General features: G+C 38.1%; 1 protein-coding gene across 1 annotated transcript in view; it reads left to right on the top strand.

Annotated features, from left to right (window-relative positions):
* Positions 1-27,588, top strand: part of SYTL5 (synaptotagmin like 5) — an 89,185-nt gene that overhangs the window by 42,553 nt on the left and 19,044 nt on the right. The window contains exons 5-11 of the mRNA XM_051811682.1: positions 7,913-8,025; positions 9,393-9,525; positions 11,344-11,469; positions 15,780-15,927; positions 17,475-17,604; positions 19,421-19,527; positions 24,055-24,147. Of these exons, the coding sequence (XP_051667642.1) occupies positions 7,913-8,025; positions 9,393-9,525; positions 11,344-11,469; positions 15,780-15,927; positions 17,475-17,604; positions 19,421-19,527; positions 24,055-24,147 (850 nt within the window). The remainder of the gene's footprint in view (positions 1-7,912; positions 8,026-9,392; positions 9,526-11,343; positions 11,470-15,779; positions 15,928-17,474; positions 17,605-19,420; positions 19,528-24,054; positions 24,148-27,588) is intronic.

Raw genomic sequence — 27,588 nt, forward strand, 5'->3', positions numbered from 1 at the left:
CAGAGTATTTCCTGGTTTTTTACAGTTAAGTATTTTAGTTAAAGACCTTGATGCAGCAGATGAGTTTGCCAGTTGCACCTGCAGGTGACATAAAACTGAGAGGTGCTCCAGGCATGTTGAAGGACAGGATTAGGATTTGAAGTGATGTTTAGAATTTAGAGAAGTGGTTTGCAGGAAAAGAAAGTGTTGGCTCCCTGTGGGCATGTGGAAGTACTACATTTGGGAAAAAAAGCAGCTGCAGAGACATAGAATGAGGATAAAAACAGCTTATGCAGCTGTTCCTCAGGAAAGGATCTGGGTACTGTGCTGAATAAAAGCTGAACATGAATCAACAGTATTTTCCATTGCAGAAAAGTTGAGCACCACACAATGATGTACAAGCTAAATTATGGCCTGCAAAATACATGATGCAATCCTATTTTATGTAGAGTACCTGCCCAGTTTTGTGTAGCACAGTTCATGTTGGCCAGCTGGAGAAAGTTCAGCAGAAAATAATGATCCCAAGCCCAGCACACAGTACGTCCAGAGTAATGGAAGGAGTCAGACGTGTTTGGCCAAGGCAAGAGAAAACTGAAAATAACTGAGTTTTAAGTCTACAGAAGGCAGGCATGTTGAAGAGGCATACAGGCTGTTCTATGACCTCACTTCGGATAAGAAAAGTCATGTGATACTTAAATTGCAGTGAAAGGATTTAGGTTCATGGTATGAACATTGACATAACTTGGAAAGGTTGTAGAATGTTGTTCTAAAAACAGGTTGGATAAACCTCTCTTTGGAACCATGACATACAACATCAGTAAAGATGATTCAGTTTTGGGGCTGAAAGATGGATGAGGCAACTTCTCAAAACATGCACTACCACTGCTTCTCCTGCAGTGATTGTGCTGAAATTCTGCATGCCAAGCAGTGGTTTTAGCAATCACCTTGACAATTAACTGTGGTTGAAGCCTGCCTTTAAGTTATTACAAGCCATGGTGTAATTTGCATGTAAAGTGCTAAAGTCTTTGTTGTGTATCTTTATGAAATTGAAATCTGTGTCCTTTCTTTTTGTTCATATGCAGTGTTTTTACAAGACTATATGACAGTTAATGATCTGTAAAATCTCTTTTACACTGCTGGGAGTACACAGAGATATTATCTTCTGCGTGGGCTGTGCAGAGATAGAAGTTTGCAACAGGCATTTCAACTACATCACTGTGCATAGTTCTAGTTTAAATTATTTCAATTCTTCTTTTCTCTCAGGTGAGAAATCCAGGAGAAACCAGGATTTTTAGGCTTTTTGAGTTACAGTTGATGGAGGAGCTAATTAAGTTAATGCAAATAGAACCTTTGACAAGATGAAAAGGCAGAAGGCAAGGAAAAGAAAACAATCCAGAGTTAAGAGATATTTATTCAAACAAAAGCAGGAGGAGGGGAAAAATCTTTTAGCTCTGTAGCACTGATCTGCATACTGTGTTTCTGTCTGTGAAACTGGAATGTTTTACCATACTACTGGCTTTGCAAAGAGTGTTGGAAAACTTTTATTTTTGTCCCTCTTCTTTGTCCCCCTCTTAGCAGCCTTGGTGAATAAGACTAGATTAATATTACCTGTATAGACTCGAGCACCTGCTGTGCTGCTCCATTAGCAGAGCCAGGCTATATTGTTTTTGTGATGTAAATGTATGTTGTTCATGCATACCATAAGACCTTTAAAAGTCAGGGAGAAGGGCTTATGCCCTTTATAAACTCTTTACAGCTTTGGTGCTGTACTAGTTCATGGCTGTTCTCCCAAAATTGTTCTCAAGAGTGTCTGTCAAATGCCACTTAAGGCAATGGTGACAGTAGTAACCTGTACCAGTCCTCTCACATAGCCATGCATTATACCTGCAGGAGTATGTCCAAAAGCAAGTTTTTCAGAACTGTTGGGAAACCTACTGTATTGCATCTGGTGTCAGTGAAGAAGGTCTGATATTGGGGGTGGCGAGGGAGTGTGTTCATTCAAAGACACAAATAGTGCAGAAACTACTGCATATATCCCTTGAATTACACAAACAATCCAAAACGGGTGCTGAAACAAACAACTTGCTGTGTCAATAAAAGAAAATGTGGGTAATATCATCCAGCTTCCGCCTGTTGCTTCATTTTAATACATTTTGGACTTTCTTTCCTTCTGAACTTCTTGTATCCTACCTATGCACTCGTAGCACAGGAGTTTGGGATACCTGGAGTACAGTGAAAGGACATTCTTGTCACATGACCTGGGATCAAGTGTTGTTATTGCTGTAACATTTATGTGCAGCTACCAAAAAAGGTGTAAAAAAAAAAAAGGTTTATATGTGAATTGTCTTACAGTTACTTTACTTTTACAGTTACTTTAAAAGGATATCCCCCTTGCACGGCCATTAAGAGAAAATTACTGAGATTTCCCCCTTTGTAGGTGTTATTACCAGCTAGAATCTGAGGTCACGAGCTAAATATTTATAGGTCAAGAAGGGTTAGAGTGAAATCTCCAGCCAACTGCAAAAGTTCTGCAGTTACTGAGGGCAGAGAACAACACAGTCTTTATTTATGAGATTGTGTGTTTGATGGTCACATTTTTATACTATTTAATGAGTTAAATTGAGCTTGTATGTAGTGATGCACTTGAAAGATGAAGCTTTTCTGTTTTACTCCCTGCATACAAGGAACTGAGGTCATCAGGAGCTTTCAAACTAAGATCAATTTTTCCTCCTTCATCTTCTGATAAGGTCAGTTTATGCTTTAAATTTGGCCAACAAAATAATTAATAGATTGAGGGACAACAAGTTCTTCAAGAAGGCTGCTGACAGGCATATTTCACATCTTGATGCTGTCTGTATTTCTCATTGTGAACATGTCTAGGTATCTGTGAACAATGCCTTTATTTTGATGGAGTTCTTCAGCAAGATCAAATACCTAAGTGGTCCAAGTTATTACAGAAGAACAAAACAGTAATGGGAAATTTATCTTCATCTTTGAAATAATTGTGCTGTCTTAACATGTCATGAAAATTAATCAATATCTTAGTAACAATTATTCCCATTAGGAACCTAAATATAGGGTGTTTTCAATGTTTTAATATGCAAATGCTTTTCAAATTTCTTATAATTTCTTTTTACTTTAGTAACTTCTAAGCAAATTTGCTTTTTTTCACAGGGTCAAAATTTTCTATTTAATAGCCTCACAGCAAATTAAAAGCTACAGTGGAATTAATTTATATTATAGAAAATACTCTGTGGAATTGAATACATACAAAAATGAGGGTGTATGTTTGGAATATTCAAGCATAGGCTACATTTTATCCAGCCTTTGGTCTTGCCATTTTTTCCTAAGTTTTACTCCTGAGAAGGAAGTAAAATAACTTGAGGAACAGAGGAGGGAAAGGAAGCTGGGTTAAATCTCTTGCCTCTTCTGGGTTAGACTGGATGATCAAATGGAGAGTGAAACTGTTTTACTAATGTGGGGCTTTGCTCAAAAGAAATAATTGAAAATAACATTTGGGACTTTCCATCTTAATTTTTTTTTTTTTTTTTAATGACTGGGCATTTGACCATAAAGTGTCTTGCAAAAGTGAGAATGGAAAATAATGAGCTGAGTGACAGGGATAGGCTGTAGGTTATGTTCCATTTTTAAACTGAGCAGTGTGTTATTAAAGTGAATCCATTTAGTAGGAGACCATTGAGGGGGAAGAAGCGTGGAACAGTAACACACTCCCTCTCACATGATTATGGGAGTAGGTAGATCAGTAATTAATGTGTAAAGATTTTAGCAGGTACCTAAAGTATTTGGTACTAAACTTAGCTACCTGGATGCGAATTTTCCTAGCTCTTTTGAGCATAGGAAAGAGCTATCATGCAAAAATTGCTGCTATTGCTATTTATAACACCGTTTTTCTTCTTTCTAAAGCTACTGACTTCAGCACCTGTTACACATCTTGGAAAACCAATCTAAACCCTGTTTTGGTAGAAATTACAGGGTTTTTTGTACATTGTAAACTACATGCTAACTGAGAAAGTAAAGAAAATGCATACACATACCATGATCTACAGTCAGTATGGACCTTGGGCCCATTTTACAAATAACAAAAACCAAAGCTGCAAACCCTGGTTTGACGTACTGCTGAGTTTGTTTCTTTTCCCACTGAAACAATTATTTATACAGAAAGGGTGTGTTTAAGTCTTCTATCAGAAATAGAACAGAGACGCACCATTTTCAGTAGGAAAGACAGACTGCCTTTGTCATAATTATAAATACATGAAAATAACATTATTATAAGACTGTTTAGGTCTTGCTTTTCAATTTTTGATTCAGAATGTCAAATGCAGTTATGAAATTTAAACTTCAAGTCAGAGACTTAAGCAGTCATTTGATCTGAAATCATTTCTATTTATGTGTAGAACAAAAATTCTTTTAATAAGTACTCCTGACACCTGTGAGTGATTAAGATAACATGAACACTAGTCTTTGTGTGAATTGTTCAGTGTACATGAAAAATAAAACCAATAGTAGTGCAGTAGAAATTCAAAGCTTTAGGTGTTTCCCCCTTATTTCATTAGAAAATGATATTTTTGTAGAGGTGATCTGTTGGGTAAGGACATTTTTGCAAAAAAGGACTGCCACAGCAGAAGTCAGGATCTCAAAACACAAAATAACACTGATGAAAATAAGGATGAAGGTCTGAAATGAGTGTTGGGGCCTTTAGACTTGTTCCATGAGGCACTCGCAATGGCTGGCTGTCAATGGCTGTTGTTTTCATCCTTTCACTGTGGATAAACAGGATTGGCCAGAGAAGTGAAGCACTTGACTAAAACAAGGCAGTGCTCCTTTTATTTGCCATGTTTTGTGCCTCAGTTGAGATGTCTGTGTTTTACCTTAGACCTGGTTCTCTTGGTGAAGTCAGAGCAGAATGTGTAAGGGCCTCTTCAAAGTAGCCTTGCCAAAAATCTGGCACCTCAATTGGAAATGTGGATCTCATTGCTGCTTAATAACATCGGTCTGATGAATAAGAGGGACAATTCAGTTTGCCATCATTAGCTGAACAAGCACACGGTTCAGCTCTGTCAGTGCAGTGACTGTCACACTCCCTGTCCCACTCAGACCAGCAAAAGGGATTTGCACACTCTTCTTTCCTTGGGGGCCCAGTTTGTGTTTGCCAGAGCATGCAGCGAAGACCCTGAACTTCTTTGGCTAAGTAAGAGAGCACCAGCTATGTAATTTGGGGCTGTTTAATGGTGGCAGGTTACAGATGGCAGAGAGAGATTAGTAAGAGAAGTGGATTGTTTATTTATCCATTGCCAGAAGGAAAAAGAATCAGCTAGGGTTGCCCAGATAGACTAGACTGTCTCTTCCCTGCACATCTTTGAGACCATGAGCAAGAAGAATATTAGGTCCTAGTTACTACTACGAGGGGATGGTAAGAGGAAGTCTTTCTCCACACTACTCATTCCTTACTCTGAGCCTGATGAGAACCTTTCCCATCTTTCAGTCTGCTTTGGTCCCAGAGGGAGGAGTAGAAGAGGTTGGGATGGAGTGGAGTCAGAGAGAGGGAGACTGATGGTGAGCTCTAAGGTTACAGGGAACCCATACCCCAGTGGAGTGAAGAAGGAGAGGAAGACTCTTTCCTAGGGATGGATGCTAGGGGAGAAACTCCCTCTACCAACAGCACTTCTGCTGATCCTTCCTTGTACAGCCCAGCAGCCCTCCATTCTCTTCCTTCTCAGTCTCCTTCCACACCAGCACCAACCATCCTTCCCTTGGCTGCAGCTCCTTTGATCTCTCCAGCCCCCACGACTCTCCTTGAGCCCTTGGTCCTGCTACTACAGGATTGAATCTCCACATCAGATTGCAATAATATGTAGTAAAACAAGTAGACATGCTGGTCTCAGCCAACATTCTACCCAGGCTGAGATCTCCTGGGTCCTTGTGATGCAGGAGGCACCAGAGAGGTTTTCTTTCCCTCATCACTTCACATCCAGGGACCCTGTGGCAGAGAGCTGCCTCTCCATGAACCCCAGCAGCCCGGGTGGGTGTCACAACCAGGGTTGTGTGTGGAAATAATTACAATGTTTGGTTGTAAAAGCCTGTAGGGTTGTGGGAGCAGCCTCTCAGTCCGCTGAAAGCCTTGGCGTATGTCACACCTTATCCTTGATTGTCCGAGCTTGGAGAAGGGTGAAGGTGCTTTTGTGGATAAGTCTGTGGGCAGTGAACTGTGTGACCTTGATCAAGTTAAGTATTTGTAGTAAGATATTAAGGATGAATTAAATCTTTGATCAAGGGGAAAGCAGCGCTTGTGGAGTTTTATGGTCAAACTTGGTAGTAAATGAGGAAAAAAAATGAGTGTGTGATACGCCTTTTATATGGCAATGGAATTTGATGGGGTAGTGAAAGGTCTGAAAGGTTTATGATTTGATATAAAACATTAAACTTGCCATAAATCTTGCTATAGAATACTGTACAAGGAAGTGTATGCTGTAAAGGAATTGAAAAAATGCACGTTTCAGAGAAAAAGCAGTTTACACATTAGCCAGATTGTGCATAGTTTCTAAGGAAGTGAAACCTTTCCAGTGTCTGTGAACAACTGAAGTAATTTTAAAATTCTCAGTGGAAGCATAGGGCTTTTATTTACTGCCTTTCATAATGACTGAGTGATTGCGATGATGAATTATAGAAGGTTTTGTCACTAGGAGTCTGCAAAAACAAGATAAGGCAATAATTTGTTTCTATGCTTGTGGACACATGTTTTGAATTTCAATTTTTCAATTTTATTTTTTTTTTAGTGAGTCATGCAGAGATGTGTGATTCATTAATGGGTAAGGAAGAACTGATAATATTAGGGTCTTTTCACCAATGGTAGGATGCTATTCAGTAATTTTTAGTATTTTCTCAGGTAAGACTCTCCTTTCAGGCACGACTCAAAAATAATTTAATAGCAAAGATAATGATCAATGCTCTAAATCCATCTGTAGTATTTTTCATGCCCAAGAGACTAGATGGTTTCTTTTCCAGTGTAGGTTTGGAAATAAGTTTTCTTATTGAACAGGAAGCAGGAACATGTATGGAGTTAAATCAGTTTTTAATGTCTGGGGTTTATTAGTTTGTTTATTGTTTGTTTATTATTAGAGTATTCAAGATTAGTAGCTTTTTGCCATCAACTGTATTTAGTGGGGCAGTAGAAATGGTCATGCTATGCCATAATGAAACTAATTCAGGAAAAAGCTAACAATCAGCATAAAAATATACCCATGAGAAAACATAAGTGCCAGTACAGATTTTCTTAATTGCTAGTATAGATAGAAGAATTTGAAATCAGAAAAGCAACATTATCCAGAACAATAGCAAATTTTCATTGCTCTGAACTTCTGGCACATAGCTAATTCACAGCAGCACTGTCACGTGAAGAAACTGCATGTAGTGTCAGCATATCAAACTAGAGATGAAAAATATAAATAGACTTGCAGTGTCCTGTCTATAACCAGGTTGGGTCCATGAACTGCTGACTCACCTGGCAGTAGCTTTGGTGGGAGTTTTTCTCCCTCTACCCACTGTTGCTGTTTCTATGTCTCTTGTAATTTCGGAGCTATTGGAAACTGTGAAGTTGAATAGTTCACAAAGGACTAGGATTACAGCATGTTTCATGTTTTTTACAGAAATCCAGTAGAAGTGGTTGAAATGTTTTCTTTGCAAAGAAAATTTCCATATACTGAAAATTGCTTTCCATTCACAAAGTAAAATGATGTTTTTCAGCTATGTGTCCTGTTACCCCAAGATTTACAATTGATCTCTTTACTCTTTAAACTGTGTAAATGTTGTCCAGAATTTGTGAGCATGACAGTAAAATGATGAATAGCAGTAGCCCGGGTTGGCCAAATTTGTTAATGTGTGTATGTGTGTGGCTTTTTTAATTTTCCCCATGCAGACAACTACGGATAGTGACGGGAGAATGGTTTTTTGAGGAGAGAGCAAAGCGATTCAAACAGCCAGACCTTGGAACCGATGTTGTCAGACAGTCTATCCTACGCAAATTCCCAGGTAGGGGTCTCGAGAGAGAGAATTGCTTGTGCTTAATATGTTCAAACCTTGTTTCCTGAGTGTTTGACTTGTTTTGACTGTAGAAGTTTTAAGTATAATCCGTATTTTAATTTTATTTTTGTATTCCTGTCTTACTGTGTAGTGATTTTTTCATGATTAATGTACGGGAAAGGTAAGGCCTATGTGAAAGGAGTATCTCTGTGGAGATAGCTGCTGAAAGACTCACTGTCAAAACAGGTGGACAGTGATATTCAGCAGCAAAGCCCAGCAGCAGAGGCTTTGAAAGTTTATTCTCAGCTCCTACCAGGAAGTTTGGCTTCATGGAGTGATCTAAACCTGGACATTTTTTGACTTTAGCTCTCTTATTTGTGATGGCAGTGTGTAAAAAGCACTCAATTTTTCTCTTCCAACTCTGAATAAGAAAGGCAAATATTAACTCCTGTGCTGTTTGCCGGAGCATGGGCTATAACCAGACTACTTGGTATTCAGACTTTCTTTCTGCCCAGGTGTCTCCAACAGATTGCACCTGCACTTTTAGGTACAGCAAAGGGTCTGACTGTCTTCACCAAGCACAGTGGTGTGTCTGTGTGTGTACTGTGCCTGTGAGCTGCTGTGGTACCGTGGGTGGTACCACGAGACCCCTGGTTTAAGAAACAGGAGATTTTCCTCATGCTGATGCTTTGTATTCCCTTAACACCTTCCCTCTGCACACAAAGCTGTTCACTGGGCAGTCTGTTCCAGATATGGCACCACTTGCAGTAGGAAGGTGATGGGTGCAGGCAGTTTGTAAGGAGAGGGACTGGTTTGCTGCCATTGGAAAAAATGCCTGGTGCAAACATGCTGCTTGGCAAAATGTGGATCTTGCCAGTATCATTGTGCTTCAGAAGCTGTAAAACTGGAAGTATCCAACATTCTTGATACTATGTCACCAATCAGATTGGGTAGCTCATGATTTCTTACTTTATTATTTGATAAATATATTGGAAAATATATTTAAGCCATTTTCACACTACTTTGCTCCTAGTTGAACAAACACTCATTAGGAGAACACTCATTCCACACAGAAAATACTGTCCATTTCAAAATTAAATTTCAGGTCCATTGGTTATTAAATGTTGTCAGTGATTAAGATAAAAAAGAAGCACAGCTCAAGACAAGCTGATAATGAGAAACATCTTAAGCTACTTACAGTTTTATTTTCTTTTATTAAAAACAAAAGCCAAACAACCCCCAAGATTTTGTCATTATATTTTATCACAAAGATTTATTTTTTTTTGTTAAAAATGGAAAATCTATTTTTGTAGGTTGTTTGACATGGACTGTGTTTTCATGCAAACATTCACTTTTTCTTTCCCCCTCCACTGCAGATACAGCTTCAAATACAGATGAAGAAAGAACATTCAAAGATCAACCCCAAGAGAATGAAGAACAAAAGCCAGATGTATCAGTCTCCTCCACAAGTGGGCATAAGTCAGTCTTCAGCAGACCTAGAAAGATAGGGTAAAGCCTTTTTTTTGTTTTCTCCCCAGAAACTGATAAATATGAAAACAGTTTCATGTGTTGTAAAGATTTTTTTATGAGTTTACCCAGTGTTCTACATTAGCTCAAACTTTCCAGGGTTAGAAACAACCTTCGTTTAAAGTCATACTTATTATAATTAGATTCCTGGGAAATGCAGCAATAATTACTCTTCAGCTATGAAGGTAACAGAAAATTAGTCAGTTTTACTCCTGGATTTTTCTTGTTTATACTCAGAAGTAAAAGAGTGTCCTTAAAGACAGGTTTGCTGAAGAAATAAATGCAAAAAACTGGTTTTGGAGGGCCAGTTTTTTATGTATACTGGTCAGTTTTGCTCACGGGTCAAGTTTTCCTTTAGTTTCTATCTGTGCAAATGCAACCTGACAGTGAATGAACAGATTTGCTGTTGGTCATCTTGCAGTGTTTAACCCCAGTCTGGCTATGCCCTTAGAGGAGCACTTGCTTACTCTCAGGGGACGTGAACAGATGCATTGAATACATAATTGCACGAGTGGTGTTTGGACCTAACTTGAGGTTATTGGGTGAATGGGAAGAAAAATTGGGTGGATGTTCATGTCATGGCTGGAGTTCCATCAGCTGATAGTTGGAAAACTTTGTTTGTGTTGAAAGGAAGAACACATTTCTATTATGGATCCTAAATATAGGGCAGGTGGATGCTTTCTGCAGCTTTTTTACTTCTGAGGAAAGCTGAATATGGCATTGTTCCAGTGATTTCAGAAATTAACATAAGTGATTTATCTCTCTTTAATATAGGGGAAAAGAGCATCAGCTTCTCAAATTATGGTAAAGAAAGAAACAGCGTAGGGATTCTACTGTAATAGGACCTAGATGTTGCTCTAAGTCATGCTAATTGATAGATATAATAAGAGTGCATTAAAGTTTTCTTTTCTAATCCTTCTTCCATTTAAATCCTTTGTGCAAATCTATTAGTCATATTCCCCTATAGGAAACAATTATTTTTATAATTGTCTGTTGTTTATTTTAGTGGTGCTCAATCTCTTTCTGTTTGTGACCTGAAATGGTTTTTTGTTTGTGACGTTCCCCATAACAGAAATTTAATCCTACAGTGATCTGGCTTGCTTTTCCTGGTATATTTTGTGACCTCTTTTAGGAGTAGTTCATTACTCCTCCTCTTCCTTGCTTACTTCTTCTTCCTCCCTCAGGTTCCATATTCCTGTATCTCATGAGTGGATTTGTTTTAACGAGGGTCTTTTGGGGCCAACTGCTACTGACAGTGTTATGAAATAACTTGACAGACTACTGTTGTTTGTAAGGTTATGAAAATATTAATATTTTTCAAAACTTTAATTAATTTCATTAATTTCTTTCTTACTAGGCCATGTTTTGCAAGGCAAGGGGGTGATATTATGTTTTTTGGAAAATGGCACGTTTAGGGCATTAATGTTCATAATTGTAGAAATACTTCAAAGAGAAAATATATATAGCATAATCTGCTAGGGGAAAATACACATATTTAAGTAAAAACTACTTTGCTATCTATAAACTGTAAAAAAAAAGTGAGAAATTTTCACAAAAGGCACTTTAGTTCAAAGCTAGAAGTGCCCGTGTTGAGTAGGAGAGATGCTTTAATGTTTGGTGTCTTAAAAAGCAGCTTGTATTAAATATGACGCTTTTTTTCCTAATAGGAATCAGTTTGATAACCACATTTGGTGCTGTGTTGACCCTTATATCCAGAGTTGTCCGCAGGTCAGACAGATGAAATCAGTAGAACGTGCACATCACAACTTTTAAAAATCTTTTGTTCCCTGTTTTCATCAGGAAGGTAATCAGGGCAGTTACCAAAGGAGAAATTACATATGGAAAAGATGGAGGTGAGAGGAACACAGGCTCAGAAGCTGAAACCCAAAGTCTGCGTAGTGGCAAGTCAGCACCGTGCTCTGAGAGGTGAGCAGTGACCTGGTACAGCTCATGCTGGGATTGATCTGGGGTGTCTGCCAGGCCCCTGTGTTGCTTTGTGTCTTTCAATACTCAGCATTAATACTGTCTGAGAAGCAAAGCTTATGTTTACAAAACAAACAAACACCCAAAAAAGCCCAAAACCCCAACAAACCTAAACATTTCCTCCATTTCTCTCATTTTACTCTCCTTGTATTTGGCTGGTGATTGATGTCAGTATGTTGGTTTTTGTTTTCTGGCTTTTAATAGATGAGCTGTGTTCTGGTTGTAGAACTGAGGCTCTTTGTTTTTCTTCAGTAATGACATGTTAACTGATTATAATTTATATTTTCTTCTTCAAAGGCTCTGTTTACCATTCTCTTTTCAGGATTATTGTCCCAGTTATATCTAGTAGGATTCCACTTAATCATTCTTCTGGGCTTAAGAGATGTCTGTTACTGCCTCTGATGGCATTATAAAATGCCAGATACAACAACATTCCTCTTATGTCCTATTTTCAAAATTAAGCAAAAAAATAATTCCCCTTTTTCTTGTTCATTTTGATAGTCTGCACTGTGTATAGACCAACATTCTTTGCTCAGGTGCACAAACCCAGAAATGTTACAATTTGGATCAAAAATTAAAAAGAAAAGGTACTAATTTTGCTGTAAGTTCCAGTGGAAATTTCTATCTCTAAAACAGTGTTTCTGGGAGATTCCAAATAGGTATACAGGAACACAGGATAATAACTAAAAGGATCATCATGAAGTTTAATTCATATAGATAAGCCTTCTTGTTTAAGCAAGAACTTTCTTCTCTTTATTACCTACAATTCAAACCCCCCAATTTCTAGATGTTCTGCAATGTGTCTAAAATTGATGGTGACGATCTTGTTGGAAGTTTATAACTGGATTATTTTTTTCCACTGGATTTTGCAGCACACTAGGCAATTCAGAGCTAGTTTTCCTTCTGTAATTCATACACAGTTCACTATTTTTTTTTCACTCAACTGATTACGCCTTCTGTATCTAACCAGATTCATACCTGACTTCTATGAGACCAGCAGTAGCATTTTTGCTGTTTTACAGTATTTGTTTTGCTTTTTATTGATTAGAATAGAGATGAGTGAAGGATCTGAGAGACAAAACCTCAGAAATCTGGTGTCTGTGATGCTTAACCCTGAGGTTGTGCAATATTAATTAAGTAGTTTTCTCTGAGAGTTTACCAGGACAAAGGGATCCTTGTGAGAGATCTGTGCAGCTGTTTTGATGTGCCAAACTGCAAGTAAGTTATCATGCAGTTAACCATAAATGAAGCAAAATAATTTCTTTTGGGTAGTGGAATTCAGCACCTGGTCAACTCTGTGTACAGATTTAGAAAGATAGAGTGAAGTAGTCTGTAAAGATAGCTTTTGTGTTTGATTACCTTGCTTGACTTACACATAAGTCATCAATTTCTAGCTTTTGCCCAGAGTCAGGGTGCAGGACTTTTTAAATCAGAGGTATTGAGTCATTACAGCAACTTCCTTCTGCACTTATCATCTCATTCTCACCTGGAGAGACCAGTGTCCTGTGCCAGAGTAACCCAACTGTGTTGCCAGGAGATTCTGTTCATAGGAGGATGAATTGTTTTACTCTCTGTGGAAGATATGGCAGTTTTTAAATAGCAGTTTGTGGAAGGATTGAGGAACAGCTTGTACTTAGTAGAGGGATGAAAATTCCTGTCTTGCACATGCATGGTTAAATACTTAATTAGGTATCTGAGGATGCTTGCTTAGTTTATGTGTCACTAATTTATACAACTGAGTGGTAATTATTAAAAATAACAGCAGAGCTTCCCAGACTACCTTTCCTAACTATTTTGAGTTTCACATTATAAATATATAACATCTTGGGCCATTGTAACTGTCCTAGATTTTCCTGCGTATTTCTGATTTTGTCATTGCCTTCGTCTTTTCAGATGCATTGTCAAAATTGGTGGTATTTCACCTTCCAGCAGGGCAATGGAGACAGAATTTTCATTCTTTCTAAATGTTTCTGTATGTATTGAGCTGGGAACAGAGAGACCCAGGCCGCAGGTCCACTTCTTCAACTTTATTTCTACTCCAGCAAAAAAGTTTGCTGATTTTGCTGCTGAATGAACTTGTGAGGCTGCATCAGGTCAGGATACCTCTAGGAGAAATAGTATAGGAATTTCAGGGTCATCTACACAGGCACTCTGCCCCATCATATTGAAGTCTTGTCTACCATGTAGTCACAACAATATTTTTCTTTTGTTGTCTACTTAAAATGTATAAAAAGTGTTGAATCTTTCTCTAACAGCAGACTGAAATAAGGACAAAGGACAGGAGAGGTCTGTTAGCAGGTCTGATGTGCAAGTGGTCAGTCTGACTGAAGACTCCCGCAGAACCCTTTGCAACATGTTCTCAAATCTGTTATCCCAGCTCACTTCTGAACACTTCTCTTGATTTATATCAGTTTACACAGTTTTTGTAACAGAAAGTCACAACAATCCAGCAGAAGTGGTGTGATGTGCAATAAAACTCAGGTTTTGAACACTTTGGTTGCTTTACATGCATTGGCAGGTTTGGAAATTAAAGTGTGTGCATCTAAGTCCAACAGCTTTGATAAAATACAGATGACAGCCAGAAACTGGTTTTTCTGACTTTGCAGCACCAAAGATGCATCTTTATATAAAAAGATAAATGCAACCACAGCATATTTAGTAGAATTTGTTGATCAATGGCTGATCAAATTAAAAAGTAGCAGTGTGTGTATGTGAAGTTCACACAAATAAGAGCATGTTTATTTATGCACTATCTACAGTTGTCAGTATGTGAAATTGGATAGTAATTGTTAATAAGGTTACCATATGCTCATTAAAAGACAAAAACATGGTTGCACAACACTTCTAGATAATCCTTATCTTTGGGGTTGTTCTTTGTATTCCTTTTTTTTTCTACCAGTGTGGATTCAGAGCCCGTGCTCATTGCTTAATGTAGCAGTGAGACTGGACCTGTGGTGTGGCAGAGTATTTTTTCTCAGTTTAGCAGTAGTTTTAATAAAAATTTAGGTTGTGGTAGAGAAGATTTATACTGTAGTTACTCTAAACACGATATGACAGTCTACACCTAGTGAAGGAGAATTGTTGTCCAGCACGATGGTGATGCCAGCAAATCTGAAATATTTATTAAGCAAGCCTCTTTTGACTGAAAATATGCTGTAAGTTCCAAAAACTTTCTCCAGCAAATTTATGCTGCTATTGTCCTCTGACACCATATTTTCCACATGGAAAGGGTACAATTCCTTCAATTCCTACTTACTAATAATTTTTTAAATATTAATATAGTAAGTAGGACTGTATACATATCTCTTACTGTGCTGCAAGACTTTTTGAGATTTCTATGAATTGTGAAGAAAAAATAAAAGGTTTGAACTGATGTTTGTGGAGAAAGAAGAGTTGATCTGCCAGGAATGTGTTACATTTACTGCAAATCAGATTTCAAATAAAATAAAACTTTAATTAGAAATGTGTTGAAATACATTTTAAAATAATTCTCATTGTTTCAAAAAGTTAAAAAAGTACAAGAGCTTACCATTTCTATCCCTCAATTTTCACATGGACTTATCAGTATCTTCTAATATAAACTGTCCCATGGAAAAATTTCTGCCTGATGTGATGTTAGACAGCAATGGCTTCTGCTATGAGGATCACAAATGATTTTTTGTCACTTTTACTAATGTGAAATCTGGCAAGAAGACCTGTACACGCTGCTTGAAAGAATCAACCGCTCTGGGTCAAGAGTCATCATTGCAACATAAATAGGACAGTGAATGAGTCAGTGTTTTTCTGGAGACCTTGGAGAGCAGATAGCCAAGGATTTTAGACTTTCTGGAGATGGTGCTGGCATTACATTGGCTGCAGAAGTGGCCAGAAGTTTCCCTTTACACCAAGCAGCAGCCTGGTAGGAAGGGTTGCACGAATTGTCACACCTACTGCTGGGATGTGAATGTGGTGTGAAATGAACTCAGACAAATTGTTTCTTCTGCAGCCTGGACAGGAGCTGCCCATTTGAGCTATTTACAGTTCTGGTAGAAGTACTGACAATACTTTTATTTATAAAATAATTGTAATTCACCTTTGCCTATGTTTTTTTCCTTTCCAATGACCATTTCCTTGCAGGGGATCACACAGTCCCTCCAGGGCAATGTTATTCTCGAAACCTGTAAGCACAGTTGTTTTCTTGCAGTGGTTTGCTAAATGGGTTGCCTTGGTTTGCTCAAAGCAATAACCCTTTAATACTCCTCTCTCCACCCCAGAGGGAGCACTCTTTCACTGAACAGCAGTGTTGTGGAGGCTGCTGCAGGTCGTCTGAGAGGGGCTGTGAGGGGGGGCAGTGCTCCCATACCTTCCCTCCCGAGGTCTCCGGCGCTCAGCACACGCAGCATGACTGCAGATTATAGCAGGGTAAGTACAGTGATGTGGAGCTCACACCAAGCACAGCTGACACCAAACAAGATGACTTGGCTGGTATCTGCCCTGTTAGATCAATTTGTAGCCCATAAAGACAAGCCTGACAGAGAAGATCTTATTTCTTCCTTAGTTCGGCTGGGACCAGTGAAGATCTCTACTGGAACAGAAGTTGTCATGCTCTATCAGTGACGTGGTTTTTGGTCTGGCAGACTGTTCTCTTTTGTCTAAAAATTGCTGTTGATATCCAGCATTATATAATGAGTTAAAAATTCTGAACTTGGAGGCACGAGGGTTTGGGAATAAGCATTTTTGGCACTTTAGGGCCTTAACCAAGTGTTATGAACTAAGGACAGGACTTTCAAGCATGCAGGGTCCAGTGTGCTCCCACTGACTTGTAAGGGGAACTGAAAATCCAGCACTTGCGAAAAATTGGGCCAAACTGATTTTAGTTTTTTCTGGATTTGGACACTGGGCTCTGCGTAAATTATGCCATGACACAAAATGTGTGCTAGACACATTATCAAGATGATTCCTCTCACCTCCCGTTTGGCCTCTTGGGATATAGGTGGCCACACCTGAGATAGGCTGGCCACCTTGGCTTTTTGTAATTAGCAGAAGGATGTGGCTCATCTATCCAGAAGCAGACACTCTCTTTATTCCCAGAGAATCTGCCTGTTTGCCACCCATCTCCTCCTGGCTGTGCACGGAGATGCCATTCCCCAGTTCATTTCAGTCACCTCTCTTGAAAAATCAAGATTGTACTAGCAAGTTGTCCTAAGTTGCCATGATTTAAGTGCACAGGGGAAGTAAAATTTATAGTCAGAGCCTTTTTCCATCAATATTTGAAAAAAAAGTAGATGAGTGTTTAGATCAGATACTTGGTCTAATATTTGTCTTTCCTAACAAAAAAAAAGTTAGTATATATGAAGGGCAGTTTTGGGACCTGTAAATAAATTAATAGTTGTTTCATTTGTATTCTTTTTGGCATATAGACTGACTTGTTTTCAAGTGCATTCAATTCCTTTGAAAAATTCATTTAATTTTTATGGAGTTATGTTATTAGGCATTCTTTTATGGGAAGGTAAAAAATCATAATGATATCAAATATATTGGCTTTATTTAAGGGGTCATGCTGGCGTAATTTAATTAGTTTAAGTCCATTTGGCTCTACCCTGGTTGAAATTATAACGCTGGTATAAAACCCATAGGTTTTTTGTTTGGTTGTTTTTTAATTTCTGAGCTACGTGAACTTCCAATAGATTTGAGTATTTCAGTTCCCTGCTCTCACTCCTGATGAGCTACTCTGATTCTTCAGCTGGAAACTCAGCATGTAAGCATGAATCACATTTTTGTGCAAATTTTATGCATGATCAGTGCTAAGTGAAGCAGATTAGATTGGAATCTAAATATGATTAGTAATAGACTGGTTGCTAAAGGAGTTTTGGAGTTCTGGGATCTAATAGAAATGATGTTTTTACAGACTGATAGTGAATAAGCTCAGTTTTTGTGTTTATAGGGTGTGCATTTTTTTTATTGGGCAGGACACTGGCTTAGAAAATGGCATGATTATTCCAGCAAGTGAAAGTGTACCTGAAGATTTAGTAAAGAAGCACTGTAGGAAAGCATCTGGAACACCTTCCATTGCAGTTTCTAGGGTATCTTTGTCATCAGGCAAGTATTAAGTCTTTTCCTCCTTTCTACCAGCCTTTACTATCAGAGGATTACTCCTATTCTTATGACTCTGCTCCTTTTGTTTTTAAAGTACAATGAAAGACCAGGTGCAAGTTTTATAAATTTGTTCAAATTCATTCTGAAAATGTTTCCCTTTTACTAACCAATTTCATACCACTTCACAAGTTTTACATGAAAAAAAATGGTAATCCTAACCCCTGTAATATTGGCACAATGTGAATATTAGGTAAATCACATGCTCATAATTTAAAAGATTTCAGTCACAATTGCACATTGTTAAATCATTCTCTGTGTGCTCACCTGAATAAAATGTTACCTGGCTGCAATCTGTATATAACACTACTCTGCTTCTGCCATTACATTTCACACCCACTTTGCCCAGAAGCAGATTTGGGAAACAAAGAGTGGTCAGAGAGAGAGACCCTTACAGACTTCACTTCATTTCATTTTTATATGTGATGCACTGAACCAGTCAATCAGTCTGTAATTTACCTCATTTCATAGAAGGCTGCTGGGTGAAAAAGGCTTGCACAGGAAGGTGCTGTCACAGCCACTTTGCAGCAGCAGGTGGAGATCCTCTTTTTCCCGTCTGAAACAGGAGACAGGGACACCCTGCACTCTTCTGCTTCTCCCAGACACTCAGTTGGCTTCCTACAGGGATAACAGAGTGGGTTTGGGTTTACAGGTTTCTCTCTGAAACACAGCAGGACTCACTTTATTGCAGCTGAATTTAGCCCAAAGCTGAAACCTAGTGGTGTATCCCACAGAGTTAATCAAAGGAGGTAATGTCCTTTACCTTAGATACTTCAGCTCGAAAGCATCTGAGTTTCTTTTGATAATATTGTACAGTGCAACTCCAGGCAGAGGTGTTACAGATGGCTACTCCTTTATGAAGTGAAAATTCCTGCTCCTTTATAAAATAAGGGTTTTCCTAATAGATAAGAACTAACCTCATGTCACCAAAGCAGATTGATGCTGAGCAAAGTTGTAGGTAACTTGGGAATTGGTCTCAAACTCTTCACTGTCTCCTTGTTGGCAGATGTCAAAGGACATTAAGGTCAGGAGAGTGACCTTTCCTATCACATTAACTGTAGACCAGGCAGAAGATGAATAGTTAAAAAGATTCAGATTCCTATCTGCAGGATCTAAAAGTATTCTCTTCCCTCTCTTTCTTTCCAAATATATTGAAACGGTCACACAAAATATTTATATGGGGAGGACTAAGAAAATCTTTCTCCAAGACCTCTGTGTTTTATGCCTATAGAGTGGATGAGAGACCCATGGGACTGAAAGGAATTGCTGGAGGTCTTGAGACTTGTTTGTTTTCCACTAATTTCTGCACAAGGAACAGCATTAATGTCAGAAGTACTTTCTGCATCCATTTGTATCCCCAGTTGCTTGATTCTGAAGCAGATACTGAAGCAAATTTGGTGGTGGTGGGAGGTAATCACTGTGAGCACATGGACAGCAAGTTTTGCAATATTCTAGGCTGACAGGCCCAGAGAAAGTCAAAACTTTGATCTATAGTATCATCCACAGGAGACAATCCCAGCAGATAAACAGTGCAGGGGAAAAAATATTGCCCAGAAGGCTGAACATCATCGGAGAACGTATTTTTCCATTTATTATATCGATGTTCAATTGTCATAGTTTTCAACAAGTAACTAAAGTATTGTTTTGATGAATTTTTATTTTCTTAAAAAACAGTTGGGTTTGGGACAATACTTGTATGGGATATGAAATTAATATCTCGGTACAAATTATAGCAAACATTTTAATTGATTTTATTTTCCAGACCGTAGCCGATCTGAGATAGATTTGAGTGAATCCTTCTCTGAAGGAAACGAGGATACTCTCAGCATAAGAAGCAAATCTGTACCTAGTGCCTTAGATCAGGAACTGGTGAGTTATAAAGATGCAAATGTTTATCTGGTGGAAACTCTGTTTGTTTAGACTTATGAAATCAGCACTGCATGTATATCGATGTAAAATATGGGTAATCCAGGACATTATTTCAGGGATATTTAATGAAGTTTTAAACAGTGCCATCTTCTGAGTCATGGTTTCAGTTTGTTATTAATTGGCTGGATTTTTGAGTGCACAGGTGAAAGAAATCTAGCCTGAAAATAAATTCCAGGCAATAAATTACCCATGCTCTGAAGTTCTGTTAATTCATACTTTCATAGATTTTAATTTTGATGCTGAGAAATTCTATACTTTAAAGACTTTAATCTTTATCTGGTTTGGTTTTCCCCTTATTTATATTTTTAGCAAATGAAGACCCAACTTTCTGTTCTACCCCTGTTGTTTAGCTCTTTTTCCTGTTGACTCTTCTATACATCTCTGTGTCTTTTTCTGTGTATTTTATGAACTGCTTTTACTGAAGTTATTCACAATTTCCTTCTCTTCTTATGCACATATCCAAGCTAGGCAATTTGCAGATGTGCATCAGTGCTATAAAAAAACATCCAAGCTTGTTAAATATGCATGAGGGAGGAAAAAGTTATTTAAATAGTTCTTCATGTAATCATAGTTTATTCTAAAGTTTCCAATTGTGGGTTTGTAGCTTATGCATTTTGTCTGTTGTCATAGTCCTTCCTTACCATCTGCTCTTTTCAGAAGAGCATTGGCCATGGGAGATGTCTCCCCTCCTTGTAGAGTTTGATACTTGGGTCTTGGTGGAAAATCACATTGTAGGGATTTTCATCTGTTTCTTGGACTGTTAACAGTCAGAGAATTTGCCTGCAGCATTTCTTTGAGTTATTCTTTAAGGAGTCTGTCAGATGGTGGAAAAAAACTTCAAAAATAAGTGGCTTATTTTTAAAATGTAATCAAGAAAAAGGATGTATTCTTTATTAAGAAGCTGGAAAATATTGCAGAAGAAAAGCATAAAATAAGAAAATACAGACTTTAAATGTCTTTATATCAGTTCTCTGCTCTAATTGTACAGGGTCTGATAGTTACTACTTTCGTATTTCTCTGAGGCAGGTGTCAGAGATGACAAGTCCAGAGAGGTTTTCTGTTCTTTGATTTTTGTCTTCCTCTTATTCAGAGGCGGCTTTCTTTTTTCCTATTTTTTTTCCTCCTTCTTTTTTGCTGTCTCTGGATGAAATTTTAAATTGTACTCAGCAAATCTCCAGCTCCTTTGCTAGCATAGGAGACCTCTCTTGTGGCATAACCTTGATTTAGTTGCTCCAGGGTCTGTAAGAGCGCTCAATCCCTTTTAAAATTCATTCATAACAGGATTCACAGATTTCTGATTCTACCCATATCCTCCCTTTTCTCTGCCTTATGAAATGAATTGATTGCATTCATCATCTTTAGCGTTATCATATTTTTCAGGGCAGTTTGACTCACAGGAGTCCTTCATAGTCTTGTCCTATAATCATTATGGATGCAGTGTTTTGAGATAAAAGCTGTATTCCTGCTGGAATTTAGTTTGATGCTCAGTATAACTTGATGCTTGATATAAGAGACAAAGAGAAAGAGATCTGATGAGGGTAACAACAGTTCCTGCAGCCTGAGAAAAGTTAGGAAGTTACACCTCCTTTCCTCTCAGCTGGCTGATGGAGCCAGCTGAGGTCCTTCAGTCCTGGGAGATGGGAGCTGACAGCAGTGGTGTGGGAAATGCCACATGTCAATAGGATATGCAGATTGCTGGAATTTATCAATTGGAAGGATGGGAAAAGGCTTTCAGCTGCTTTGCTCCAACCTTTATCAGGAAAACCCAGTACACATACAGAGAAATCAGCTGGACAATTGAATGGATATTTTGCTTCCCTAACTTACTATTGCTTCTGATAGTCAAAAGGGACAACCCCCAAAACCCCACATAGTGTGGTAGGTATTCAGCAAGGAACACAGGGAACCAGTTAAATCTAGTGTTCAAGTGTGAGCACCTTGTCTAAGGAGGTGTGTGTTCAATTCCTGACCAAGTAGTGTTCATTACATGCTCAGCTGCTTTTTCAGAAGTAATTGGATGATGTGCATTTTACAACCCCCACCGGAGACCACGAGATTAATATCCTACTAGCTCTAACTTTAATAACCTAATAACACTAACCAATTATGTAGTCGCAGTTCTGTGACACCTCCTGAGAAACATAATCATCTTGGTGTAAAATGAATGAAGAGCGTAGGTTAAACATTAACCTTTTTGTTTTTCAACTTTTAGATATCTGCTTGCAGACAAAAAATTGGTAGTCAATTAGCAGTCCTTAGGACTCTGTGAACACTGCCAGTATTTGAGTGTCTAGGTCTGAAACATCCCAACACCCCAGTCTGAAGGTGTTGCCTTACCTCTTTTTTTTTTCTCTCTTGTGTTTTATTATTCAGTAATAAAAATGTAGCACTGTTTATTTTAAAGTTCACTGGTATGCATACAGCATTGTAAAAGAAATAGTTGTATATGTATTACCAGAACTGCTCCTTCCTGTTATATGGGCAAGAAAGAAAATTGTGTTTTCTTGTTTCAAATTTAAAACTAGAGTACATCATCTGAATTCTGAACTTAGTGAGTGAAGTAGAAATGAAAGGTAGACTAGGTCTTTTTTGTTTTTATTTCAGGTTTTTGGTGGGGGGTTATTTTGGAGGATTCAGCTCTCTGTCTACCTGAAATAGTTTGCTCTGTTGTGCCTGGATCTCCATGGATTTTTCCTTTTACATATTTATATATATTTTCTTTATATATTTATAAATATCTATGACTTCTTTTTTTTTTTCTGTGGGATGGTAACACTGCCTTGAATAGGTTAGAAAGGTATGAGACCAGCAGAGCAAACTCATGGCAAGAACATGAAGCCAAGAGGAGTCTTTATTTCAGTATGTAAGTCTCGGTCCCAAATAGCAATAGCTTGTCCTGATTTCCCTCTGCTCAATATTAAATATGTGGTTACAACTGCAAAATGGTAATAGAAAATTTTGCATCACTTTCAGCTGGTTTTAAATCAGTTCAGTAGCTGGAGCAAACGATAAGAGATGTAACAGCTAGTTTTATGCACACTAACAACAAATGTACTGCAGATCTTTTATGTAAACCGTGACAGTTCAACTCTCCAGCAGCATTTCTTCTCTGCTCTGTTTTTCCTGATTAGCAGAGCAGTCTTTGAGACCCCTGAATTCGAATACAATACTTCTCTGTTTAGTTTCAGAGTGAGAGCAACTAAGCAATAGAGATTGAGGTAGGTCAAAACACAAGATTTTTATAGCTACAAAGCAGATATAAGGAAGTTGAACATTTGACTTCCATCAAAACTAAAAGCACGAGTCTTTCAAAATACCTGCCGTAAGGTTTAAGGAAACACTTGAAATTTCCAAACTATATTTAATAGGATGATAATTGTCTGTTGGCATTTTTTCCTGTTACTTCAAGCAAAAGTTGAGAGTCCTATTAGAACTATCATCCAGATCTTGTTTCTTTTTAGATTTTGCTTTATTGCTGTCCTTAAACAATGAAAATTATTTTTTTCTCTATATAAGTTAAAGATGTTGCAGTTCAGTCTTGCTTGTTAAAACTCGAGCACAAATATAAAGCTGTGCAACTATTGAATTTCCTCCCTTTCTTTTGTTAAAACAGTACAGGAATTTTAAAAATGCCCATCAGCTTGGTTTTTAGCTTACCTCTCAAATATATTCAGTGTGTATGATGGCAAGGTTCTTCCCACGTGGTTTGACAATAACACAGGGCTTTCAGCACTGCCAGTTAAAAGGGGTCGGTTCTAATGACTGTGTCCACGAAATCATCTCTAAACACTGCAGCATGAAGGGTGCAAATGTAATGCAAATTGTGTACTTGTCTGTTTGTGTGACTGTGACTGATGCAAATGTGGGTAATAATTGGAAAACTGGATTTCTGGATTCTAAAAATTTTGTCTTGTACGGACATGTGACCTGGGCTGTAACCAATCAATCATCTAATGGCTTTTGGCTACACGTCTTCAGGTAAACCAGTATCAGCGGTCCCCCTGGCCACTGGAATGGGACTTTAATTCACTCATTTCTTTTTTTAAGGTTTAACAAATTCTCACCATGTTCCTCCAAGATTTTCAAGCCTGAATTCATGAATGCAAATAGTAGCAAGCAGAACAAGTTAATTCACATGGGATTGTTCGTAGGCGTGGAAGTGGGGTTTTGTTTATGTGTAGTTGTTGGCCACACAAAGATATACTCCTCCAGAATAAGAGATGAAGTGTATGTGTGAACTTTTCCAGTTCTTAAGCAATTGAACCCTGAAACTGTAACAGAGCCTCTTCCCCTTATCCTCTGTGCCTGTGCAAAGATGTGGAAAATGTAAATCAAAATTCCTCTAGAGAATAGAATTTGCATTGCTGTTGTCTTCCTAAAGCAGAAAACGTGAAACAAAACTAAGTGACAGAGGTTGACCAAATACACAGCAGAATAAGAAAACTAAAATGCCTGTTTGTCATTTAGGATTATCTGGATGAAAGAGAAGAAGATATTGATGCCATAGTGGCCTCTCGTTATTCAAGAAAACACGAACATATGGCAAGTGGATTATCAACAGTAAGATCTTGAGTAGAAAACATATGCTTTTTCCTTCCACAAAACACCAACTTTCCTCTAAAAAGGAATTTATCTTCATATCACTTAGCAGCAGATCATCTTTCATCCTGCATATAAGAAACATCTTTTAATTTTAGATAGATTTTCTATTATATTTTTGATACCTTTCAAAGCTAAAGTGCTGTTCTCTGCAGTGCATGAAAAGAGAAAACTATTTTTCATACTCATCAGTAGATTTCCTCACATGCTCAGGCTACTACCAAGCTTACATTTGGGGAAGGCAAACCATAGGTGTCTGTGGTAAGTGACTGCTCAGCTTTGCAGAGGAGCACTTAATCTTAATTTGATTGAAATTAAGAGAACAAGGCTACAGTGGGATCTTCCATCTCAAATCACTTTCTGATTGTTCAGGTTCTTGGGACACAAATACTTGTCTGTGTGTTTGCATACATACCACCCATCATGGTTCACCTGCCAAGCCAACTTTCTTTATGACATGAATGCTATGCCACCCACATCTGAAAAGTATTTCCCTTTACGGTGAGGAGGGAAATACTTGGGGACTTGGGTTGGTAACAACAAAAGGATATCTTCATTTTCAGGTTGTAACAGGCGTTCTTGAGATGCAACAAAATTGGAATGAGAAGCCTTGTGCAGTTTGTTATGCTGTCTGTTATTCACTGGGAAAGAAAATGGATGATAAAAGCAGCCTTTAACATGTCTAGTTTATTACCTGCTGTATACCTCATTTTTTGGGACCTGTGGGCAACTGATAGTATCTTCAGAGAAGTCATGGAGTTCTCTGTGGCCGCTCTTCTTCATGACTTGTGTCTAAGAATAACTCTAGACAGCACAGACAGTATCAGAAAACTGCAACAAACTAGGTAGGATGAGAGTGTTGAAGTTTTGAAGAGCAGTGATGAGTCTGTATATTAAAAGAGAAGAGAAAATTTGCTCTATGACAATAACCACTGAAATGTCTTTTCTAGATTGCATCCCCTTTAGTCCCCATGCAAGCAGGGCCCGAGGAATCCCTACTTAGGTTCTTGATCCCAAAGAGATGGAGATGGCTGAACCCAAGCTTGGCTTGCATGGAGATGAGAAAAGGCTGGGAATATTACCATCACAGGGCATTTTGATGTCTTAGATCTGATCATGTCCAGACCATTTTTCCTTCTAATTTGTGTAGTTCACAGAAACAGACATGACAGAGACGCGCAGCTCTTCGGACCAAATCAGACTTGAGCACATCTAGCCTGTTGATACTGGTCTAATTAGACCCACTTAGCCAAAGCTGACTATGACTCATATTATCCACTGCTTGCTGGTCCCATGGATTTTATAGAAAAAATAATTTTTGTTTCCTGTGAATATTGATAGGAGGGTTGCAGGTGCTCAAGTGCTTTCTCTGATTTGGGCACTAATTGAGGAACTGCATTTGGAGATCCCTCCCTCTGTGCTGTAGGCAGTGTTCTGTCTCTATGCTGGGTTTGTCCTTTGCTGTAGGTTTCCCTCTGACCTTTTTCTCAAGCAGAGTGTAGCTTCTTCAGTGCTGTAGGTTTGAGATAATCTCACATCTCAATGCTTTCGCTTCTCCTTATTCTCCATGACATGATATTTAATGTCACCGCATGCTATGTTAATGGCAAAGTTGTGAATGGCAAGCTGCTTCTCCCTGTAACAGCAGGTCAATTTTACAGATTCTTTTTTTTCTTCATTCCCCTTAAGTGTGTTACTAGTTACCAACATTTCCCCATCTCTCTTGTTTTTACCGTCTAAGCCCTTGAGTTTCTTCACTGTACGTTTTTTTTCACGTGCCATCTTTCAAGTCACTGTGTGCTATTGAGTCACATTGAAATAACATTATTAATGCACAGTAATTTCTAACTGCATAGTTTTTCTCCACCTTTTTTTCCCTGTTTTTTCTTTCTTTTTTTCAAATCTGAGAATTTAATGTAAGTATGTCTAGTCTGAAAATGGGCATTTGAGCAAAAGGAAGAAATATCACAAGGGGTAAAAGATACTTTAGATCTACCTGCAACATGAGTGAACAAAAATAAAAGTGGAAACTGCATCATTGAAGAGAAATTGCATCTCATAATTCTATGTTTCTTTGTGTTTTCCCAGTGCTAATACATGAACTATGTATTTAGTTTTTCCTGTATCCTTCACTGATTTCTTTCCCAAGCATATTTATGTGGTGTTGTCAAGACCCATCACATCAGGGAGACTAAATGGTTCCAGTGCTTTACTGCAGCGATAAGATATGATGCAAAACAAACATAATTCTTAGTGAGGTACTAAAATGAGGCTCTGCATCCTTCGTGTTTGATTGTTGTTTACTACTTATGGAACTGGAATATGAGTATATTTCTTAAGAATTTTACATTGTAATGGCCAGTGTAAATGCTACAGAACAGTCTTGTGGGGGGATAGGGGCAGAAAGTGAAGTATATAAAGTCCTACTAAATTTGTGTAATTTTCTTTGTGGTTTGTAAACAGTTCAAAAATGTGTATGCATAAATTCTAGGATCAGAGGTCAACTATTTGTTTAGGACTTTGTGCTGTGGTTTTTTTCTCAATTATTTATCCCTTGCTGCCTGTTTACCTAAGGATTGAGGAAAAATGTATTTGGATTCAGTAAAGAACAACTCATCCACCTCCTTGTGTTGGTATAACCTTGTTATTTTCTGAAATGGGCATGCAAGTTGTTACAGGGATCATTTAGGCATTTTGTAGCATGTGCTGGAACTATTAAGTTCACTGACAGTTTCAAAGGCAGTAGTGTCCAAGGATACTCACTTCATGTATGCCAGAGGTGGAAATGCATAAATGGTAAAGGCTGAAATTTAGCTCAAGGCATGTTAGGAATAGAAGGAAATATGACACATTTTTTGGTGTGTGTTGATAATTTTCCAGTAATTTTATGCAATTCTGTTTGTGGAATTTCAGCCAATTATAGAAAGGATTAAAAGGACAAGCCTTTTACTTTTTTCTTTTTTTTTTTAATTAAGGATAAAGAAGGCCAGCAGAAATACAATAAAAGCCCATTTTTTGCTGTTTATTATTCCTTCATGGTGTATAAAATTAACTTCATGGGTAATTATTGCTTATATAAATAATTTTTTTCATGTCTGTTGTTGTTTACCACATTGACATAGAACAGTTTATCCCTCCAGCCTTCTGTGCTGCAGGGCCCTTTGGTAAAGTGTTTGGAGATTTGGGTTTTGCCACAGACAAATTCTTTCTGTGTGGCTCCTTCCCTTGACTGTGCTCTTCCTTGCAGCTGGTAAGGAAGGAGGTAGATCAAGATACAGTTTCCCTTGAGGTCCTTAGTGAGATTTCCAGATCCTGCTCTAGCAAGTAGAGGAGGGAAAATATTTCCCCCAATAACTAAATACTGTATTTTTTTCCCAGAGACTGGCATGTTTCAACATTTTT

This window comes from Manacus candei, unplaced genomic scaffold, assembly GCF_025592945.1.
Source record: "Manacus candei isolate 608988 ecotype Guabito, Panama unplaced genomic scaffold, ASM2559294v1 h1tg000083l, whole genome shotgun sequence".
NCBI lineage: Eukaryota > Metazoa > Chordata > Aves > Passeriformes > Pipridae > Manacus > Manacus candei.